General features: G+C 45.8%; 1 protein-coding gene across 1 annotated transcript in view; it reads right to left on the minus strand.

Annotated features, from left to right (window-relative positions):
- RBBP8NL (RBBP8 N-terminal like) overlaps positions 1-5,977 on the minus strand; it is a gene marked incomplete at its 3' end in the record, with an annotated part of 36,887 nt that extends 30,910 nt beyond the window's left edge. The window contains exons 1-4 of the mRNA XM_015406471.1: positions 5,831-5,977; positions 3,446-3,488; positions 2,313-2,408; positions 770-882 (exon numbers count right to left, since the gene is read on the minus strand). Of these exons, the coding sequence (XP_015261957.1) occupies positions 770-882; positions 2,313-2,408; positions 3,446-3,488; positions 5,831-5,897 (319 nt within the window). The remainder of the gene's footprint in view (positions 1-769; positions 883-2,312; positions 2,409-3,445; positions 3,489-5,830) is intronic.
- Between the last annotated feature and the right edge of the window lie 2,524 nt (positions 5,978-8,501).

Genomic DNA, 8,501 nt, shown 5'->3' on the forward strand with positions numbered 1-8,501 from the left:
ACCAGTGAGGGTCCATCCAGTCCAGCATCCCATCTCCCACAGTGGCCAACCAGTTCCTCTGGAGGGCCAACAACAGGGCATGGAGTCCGAGGCCTTCCCATGATGTTGCCTCCTGGCACTGGTCTTTGGAGGTTGACTGCCTCTGAATGTGGTGGTTCCCTTTAGTCATCATGGTTAGTAGCCATTGATGGACCTATCTTCTGTCTAATCCCCTTTCTTAGCTCTCTATAGGTGTGGGCATCACTACATCGTCTGGCAGGAAATTCTTCTGAGGTAGGTTAGAGCACAATATTGGGACAGGGCCCAGAGTCACTGAGCAAGCTTTCATGAAAGAGTAGGGATTCAAACTCAGTTGTGCTAGGTCCTAGTCTGACCCTCTTAACCACTAGGCCATTTGGGTTCTGTCATCCTCTGCCAGGTGCTTTCTCATTTGAGTTGGTGATATCCCATTTGCAGGCTTCCACATTCTCTGAAATGCATTCTCTGAATTTTGTCTTTGTCCCAGTTGGATTCATTTATTATTTGTGTTTGCACTTCAGTTTTGAACATGCAAACTGTCAGTTTCTGACACCTGAAATATAACAGAAACCGTGGAGCTGACAAAGCAAGACTAAAAACATCTCACTTGGTACTACGATGCCCAAAAGTTCTGATTTTTCAGAAGCAAAGTAAGTTCCCATTTTTTTGTTCAAAAAAGTAGCGTGGCCAGGGTGCCCAACTCTCTCACTATCAGACATGGGATAGAACTCCAGATCTCTGCTCTGCTTACTGAGGATGAAGATGTGTTGGAGGCTCTGGAAATGGGCCTTCCCAAATTCGTGCTGCTTCTTCTTCGCAAGCTCTTGAGTAACTTGGCATCTGTCACAGAGACCAGCTCGTAACCTGAAGGAAGTACAAACAATGAAGGGTGAAGACAGATACAACATTTTAAAACCAGAGGTGTACTCTCTCTAGGAAGACAGATGTAATGTCTTTAGAGCAGAGGGGTTCTCTCTATGTGAAGACAGATGTAACATTTTTAGAATGGAGAGGCTCTCTCTATGTTAGGGGTCCCCAACCTTTTTCAGCTTGCAGGCATCTTTAGAATTCTGGCATGGTGGGGTGGGCGCAGGAACAAAATGGCAGCCATGGCATGGCTGCCACAGGAGGTGGAGCCAGCCACAAAGTGACCACTGCAGTAGGTGGAGTGAAAATCCTTGTGTTGCAATGGCAGCTGCTGCCGAAGCAAATTTTTTTTAAAAAATCTGCCCAGCTATTCAAATCTCCAATAGCCAATCAGAAACCTTGTTGGGCAAACACTTCCCAAAAACACCTGGCGGGGACACCATGGTCTCCATTGGCACCACGTTGGGGTATAATGCTCTATGAAGACAGATATAACATTTTTAGAGCAGAGGGCGGCTCTGTGGACAAAGACAGATGTAATATTTTTAGAATATAGGTGTTCTCTCTGTATCATGAAGACTTGCAATATTTTTAGAACTCAGAGGCCCTCTCTGAATGCCCCACCACTGAATTCAAGTCTAAATATATACTGTTCGTTTCAGGGACAGAACTCTGGCAAAATTAGTACTGTACGTTTGAAGCCATAGCTGACTGTACATTGTGCAAACTTGGCTGGTCCTCTGTGATGTCTGTCTCCAAGAATCCCACCCCTGCAATTCCGGCAGCAGTTTTTAAAAAGTGTTAATAATAAGATGACAAGCACATGCAGAATAGAATCATAGAATCATAGACTCATAGAATCACACAGAGTTGGAAGGGGCCATACAGGCCATCTAGTCCAACCCCCTGCTCAATGCAGGATCAGCCTAGAGCAGTGGTGGCGAACCTATGGCACGGGTGCCAGAGGTGGCACTCAGAGCCCTCTCTGTGGGCACACGTGCCATCACCCCAGCCAGGCCCAGACCATCATTAAAGTGTTGAATTCTCTGCCAAGTAATTTTAAGTAAATGAAAGCATTTGGGATTGCTTTCCTTACTTCGTTTGGATCATCTTAAGAATGTATGAGTTGTTTTTTCTAAAGTAAAACCTCAGTATTCAGGTTAAATTGCCGTGTTGGCACTTTGCAATAAATAAGTGGGTTTTGGGTCGCAGTTTGGGGACTCAGTCTCTAAAAGGTTCACCATCACTGGCCTAGAGCATCCCTGACAAGTGTATAACACAGAGTCTCAAAGCTCCTTATAGAGTAATGAATGTATTGCTGCCTAAGCATTGATGGGCCAGAGCCCATATAGGGGTGTGGAAGATGGTGATGAAGGAAAGCCAGATATTTGCTGGGCTTCGCTGACACGCGGATGCATATGATTTACCTGTTTTCCAACACCTTCACATTGTCTTTAAGGACTTTCTGCTGTTCTCGTAGCTGGTGGTTTTTGGCGAAGAGCTCTTCTATTCTCTGGGTATCTCTAATTTCAGGGAGAACAAAGAGGGCAAAATAAAAAGGCTGGTGGATTCTGATACCCCAACAAGAGACCCCCCCTTGCTTGTCATAGGGCACTTTCACACACACACCCACCCACCCACACACACACACACCCCCACACACCCACACACACTACTGCACTTCCACTCCACATCATGAAGTAGTACAACTGCTAAATTTCCTTTGTGCGAAGCTATATGTGTTCTTTTTCAGTTGCAGGGCTCTCTTTGTAGCAGGAGCTCCTTTGCATATTAGGCGACACATCTGTAATGTAGCCAATCCTCCAAGAGCTTACAGAGCTCTTCTTACAAGGGCTACTGTAAGCTCTTGGAGGATTGGCTACATTAGGGGTGTGTCGCCTAATATGCAAAGGAGTTCCTGCTACAAAAAGAGCTCTGGGAGGCAAAGGGAGGCGCGACCACGGCGCAGCTCTTGTGTGAAATCGGTCTGTGTGAAATGGCAAAATCCACTTGCAAAGGGTGACTGAAGCGGTTTGGAAACTGCATTATTTAGCATGTGTCGTGAGCAAATAGGTGCATGTCGATATTATAATTTCATTAATCCACGTGGGAGGAATAGAGTTGCCAACTTCCGAGAGGGGCCAGGAGATCTCCTGGGATTACAACTGTGATCCCCAGGTGACAGAAATTAGTTCACCTGGAGATAATGGCTACTTTGGAGAGAGGACTCTCTGGCATTATACCCTGCTGAGACCCCTCCTGTCCCCAATCCCAGCCTCCCCAGGCTCCACCCCCCAAATCTCTGGGAATTTTCCAACTCGGAGATGACAGGCACTGAAAAAAGGGTTTCCCCTGTCGCAGGAATCCCCTTATTGGTGCATTCAAACAGACCTTCATACAAACCCAGCTAAGACCGAGTCCAGTCCCAGCTCCTAATTTCCCATACCTATTCTGTGGAGTGCTTTACGCATGACCATGGCCCTGAATATTCTAAAATGAACAATCTAAAATCCACCTTTCCCCGCAGAATGTTGAACGGAACCGTATCTCCTTCACTCACCGACACTTCTCATTGGTTAGCTCGTTCAGTTTTGTCTGCAGGCCTGAAAGAGTTGAATAAGGAACGTTTAGACAAGATGCTAGACCCTTGGTGCAGATCACTTGACAGTCCAAATGTCACATGGTACTTCTAAGGAGTCTGGGTGGATTAGATGACATTCTCGTTTGCAAACTGCATTCACACAACAACTTGTTGGCGTAGGACTGTTTGCCAAAATAGGACTATCCAGATTCCTGAAGCAGCAGAACAAAGGAAGTTTGAGTCCAGCGGCACCTTTAAGACTAAGAAAGTTTTCTTCAAGGTATAAGCTTTCCTGTGCATGCACACTTCTTCAGGTATACTGAAATGGAAGTTACCAGTCTATACGTATAGGTGCAGGGTGAGCAGCAAATTAGCACATAGCATAATGAAGGTGTTTAACAGATGCAAGAACCAAACTGGAATAACAAGCGTAGTGTACATGGTTATCATTTGTTTGGGTTTAGTTCCCCCCCCGGGGGGGGGCACATAGTGAAGGAAATATCAGAGTCCTATCAATGAGGAGAGAAACAGCACGGCCTTCTGTTGATTTGTTTGGACTAACTCCTCTTCTTCACTCCTTTTTTAAATTGTGAAAAGCATACAACATTTATTTATCTAAAAGATTTCTATTCTGGCCCATGACCTCCATGGTCTGCGGAGAAATTTAAAACAACGCAAGCCCTTCAAAACAATGAAAAATAAACCAGCAGGCCAACAACAACTGAAACCAACAACACAGCAGCCATGGGCTCTCCAAAAGTACAAATGTTTCATTCCCTCCACCCCACTAAACACCTGGGAGAAATCAGGCACAAGGACAACACGTTTGGGGAGCTATTCCATTACAGAAAAGGGGCTGTGATAGAAAAGGCCCCGCCCCTTGTGGCCAGTCATCTTGGCTGGGCCCACACGTCCCTAGATATTGTGTTATAGTGATCATTCACCACCTGAATTAGGAAAATCCAGAAGGCACATGAAGAAGAAGAAGAAGAAGAAGGAGGAGGAGGAGGAGGAGGAGGAGGAGATTGAATTTATACCCTGCCCTTCACTCTGAGTCTCAGAGCGGCTTACAAACTCCTTTCCCTTCCCCTCCCCACAACAGACATCCTGTGAGGTAGGTGGGGCTGAGAGAGCTCTGAGAGAACTGCCCTTTCAAGGACAGCTCTTGTCAGAACTATTACAATAGTAAAATATTTTTTAAAAGGTTGCCAGGCAACCCTTGCTGCCTGCTACTGCTTTGTCAGCCAGTGGAACAAAAATGACAAAAAAAATTAAAAAATCGCTGTCTCCGTGACAACATTACTTTACTTTTTGGGTTTTCCCAAGAAGTGTGCCATTGCACTGACAGGGCCCCCTTTGTCCCTCTTTCCCAGACTCCAGCTGGTTACCAGACACTGGCTTTCACCCCTGTGTAAATCCCATCCTCATCTAAGCCTGCCCAAGATACGATCAGCCTTGGGCAAAATAAGATTGGGTTGGATCCTGTCAGTTTTTCTACAGGTGTGAGAGGGAGGAGGAAAGGTGGCATGCTTTAGACCAATCTGGTCAGATCTCGGAAGCTAAGTACTTGGAAGGGAGACCACCAAGGAAGACTCTGCAGAGGAAGGCCATGGCCAACCGCCTCTGCCTCTCACCTGCCTTGAAAGCCCCTTGCTGGGGTTGCCAAAAGTTGGCTGCAACTTGATGGCACTTTACAAGCATGAGAGGGAGGAGGACCTCCCCATTTGACCCCTCAAAAGGCTATGCCAGGGATCATATGACCTCTGTGGGCAAAAAGCCATACCAGATGAATACTGCAGTAAGGGAAACGAGGAGACTGCTCCTCTTGTGGCAGTGGAAAAGTGGGTAGGACCCAACCCTTTTGGTGTAGTGGTTAAGTGCTTGGACTCTAATCTGGGAAAACCGGGTTTGATTCCCCACTCCTCCACTTGCACCTGACTGGATGACCTTGGGCAAGCCATAGCTCTGATAAGGGTTGTTCTTGAAAAAGAGCAGTTTCTGTCAAGAGCTCTCTCAGCCCCAACTACCTCACAGAGTGTCTGTTGTGGGGAGGGGAAGGGAAAGGAGATTGTAAACCACTCTGAGACTCCTTTGGGTAGTGAAGGGCGGGGTATAAATCCAATCTCCTCCTCCTCCTCCTCTTCTTCTTCTTCTTCTTCTTCTTCTTCTTCTTCTTCTTCTTCTTCTTCTTCTTCTTCTTCTTCTTCTTCTTCTTCTTCTTCTTCTTCTTCTTCCTCCTCCTCTTTGTGGGGGTGGGCCGACAGAGAAGACTCAGCCTCTAAGTCCAGAAGCCTCTGAGGGGAGCGTCCCGGTTGTGGGCTGGGTGGTTCGGCATTAATGAAGGACTCCCAGATGTTTTCTTACCTTGGACCTCCTTCTCATGCATTTCCTTGAGTTTGTTCAAGAATTCCACGAAATTTTCAGTCGCCATTTTTTGCGTGTTGTCACATGAGCGTGGTCTGCGCTTGCGAAAATCAGATCCTCCCAAGATCAATTTGATTTCACCATTTAGTTTGCAGTCTACAACAGGGGGAAAAAACAACACACAAACCCATGATGGAACAATTCATAAATCTTTTTACCCCCATCCATCTGGTTCAGAAGAACATAAGAGAAGCCATGTTGGATCAGGCCAATGGCCTACTATCCAGTTGGACAGGCTGCGATTACACACACTCAATAATCCACTTTCAATGCACTTTCCAACTGGATTTTACTGTGTGAACTGGCAAAATCCAGTTGGAAAGTGCATTGAAAGTCCATCGAAAGTGGACTATTTAGTGTGTGGGATCACCGTTTCTGTGTCACACAGTGGCCAAAACTCAGGAGGTCCACCAGTGGTCCAGAAGCCTTCCCACTATTGCCCCCCCCCCAAGCACCAGGATTACAGAGCTTCACTGCCTCGGACAGAGTGTTCCATATACACCTTGTGGCTAATAGCCACTGATGGACTTCTGCTCCTTATGTCTATTTATTCTCCTCCTGAAGTTGTCTGTGTTTGTGGCTTGAAGCTGTCTATGGTTGTGTTCCTTGTTTTGCTCTGACCCACTTTGTTGTTTTTCATCCCTTTTCTGCTGTTTCAGTCGTCGATGTATTTTTTAAAAATATATTTTCGCTTTTGATGCCCATTGCTTTTCAGCTTTCTTAGCTGCTTTAAACAAAGGTATTATTTGGAAAGGAAGATAAAAATAATCCCAATAAATCAAAATAATATGAATTATAACTTCTGGGCATAAAACAGGGGACACTGGGGGTGTGTGGGGAGGTCTTTGTGAATTCCCTGCATTGTGCAGGGGGTTGGACTAGATGACTCTGGAGGTACCTTCCAACTCTATGATTCTATGAGTTCATTTATATACACTTTTCTCCAAGTGAGGACTCCCACACCTATGTTCCTTAAGGCCTAACTATACAATACATAATTCCCAGGTCCATTTCTGGATCCACCCCAGGAACTGTCAAGCAGACATATGCTGGACGTTCCCACACGCTGCTAATTTTGTTCTGATCCAACAATGGAGATAGGCACCTCAGACCACAGTTATGAAACAACTGCTTGAAGCTTTAGAAAAGATGCAGAGGAATAAATTAATTGTTGGGGCTCATCACAGAAATGGGCCAATAGTGCTTGGTCAGTTTTTTCTTACATATTTTGGTGGAACATTGCAGGATTGGATCCTGTTATATTTGTGTAATGTGTGTACTGAATAGAAAATTTAGAAAAAGGACCCCCTTTTCCCCACTTTATAAAGCGTTTGTGCTTAGTCCCTTGGGGATGATATTTGATCGCTCCGGGTGAACGGACAAGTGTCTATTTAGAAGCCAATTGTGCAAGGGGGCTGGAAGGACGAATGAATTATGCTCCAAACGATCACTGTCATGGGCAATTATCACATTTGCAGCTGTCCTTTGGACACCTGCCTTAATCATGACCCTTAAGTGGTGTTGGATTTCCCTGGGGGTTTACCAAGGCTGTCATTAGTTTCAGCAAGGAGGCCAGTCCCATTCAGGCCAAGTGGCCGCCGGGCCCGCTGGGAAAAGCTTTATGAGGACAAATCTTCCAGGAAGCTCAAATTGCAATTCATGTGCTCATGCCTGGAACTCCGCCTCGCGATACCGCTGACTTTTTCAAAGAAACATAATATCTGCAGGTTCAGTATGGTGAAGGGGAGGGGGGGGGGAACACCTTGAAGTTTACCAGGATCCGAAGCATTAATCCCACTCAAAAGGATCATTTCTTTGGGGAGGCATTTTCTTCAGGTGTTTCCTAATCTGCCATAGTGGCCCTTTCTGACTCGTGAATGAAATTTCTGTGTCCCTTACAAAAGAGAAGCCACTCGATACCTGGTTGCTAAACAGGAACTTCTTCTCACAGCAGCCAAGGACAATTCCATCATAAAGGCCGAAAAGGCAGCTCGAGGTACCAAGAGGGCCCAATCTCCTGCTCTTGGTAGCTTGGCACATGTAGGCGCTCCCCAAAAATGTAAGCAGCAACGAACCTACACATGTTGTTGTAATAACGATCTGTTTTATTATTTACTTATCATACCCACACAGACACGGATAGTGCTTTTCAGGGCTGTAAGCAAAAAGAAAGGGCCGTGCTCTGAGGAGATTACAATATAAGTTTTGGGAACAGTGAGCTGAGGGGCGGGAGGATAACAGAAGCTAGTGGAACTAAGGTCCATTCTGCATCTGGCACTCACTCCACATTTTATTTATTAGCACTCGACCTTGTTCCCCCTTGCCTTGGAATATCTGTTTTCATTGCATTGCCTTGGATCCTGGTTTCTGCATTGTCTAGTGTCAGATTGCCATCTATTTTGTTTTCAACGCTCGCTTCTGCATTGGTATGTAGATTTTCCTGTGTCAGTACTTGCCTCAGCGGTCATTAGCCACCTGAGCCAAGTAATTCATGGTGAGGTGATAAATACAGAGGGGGAAATGGGAGGTGGAGATCAATGAAGCCATGTCAAGTTGGCTGCTTATTGTTCCCTTTGAATCGGAAGAAGAAGAAGAAGAAGAAGAAGAAGAA

This window comes from Gekko japonicus, unplaced genomic scaffold, assembly GCF_001447785.1.
Source record: "Gekko japonicus isolate JY-2015 unplaced genomic scaffold, Gekko_japonicus_V1.1 scaffold4057, whole genome shotgun sequence".
Classification (NCBI taxonomy): Eukaryota; Metazoa; Chordata; class Lepidosauria; order Squamata; family Gekkonidae; genus Gekko; species Gekko japonicus.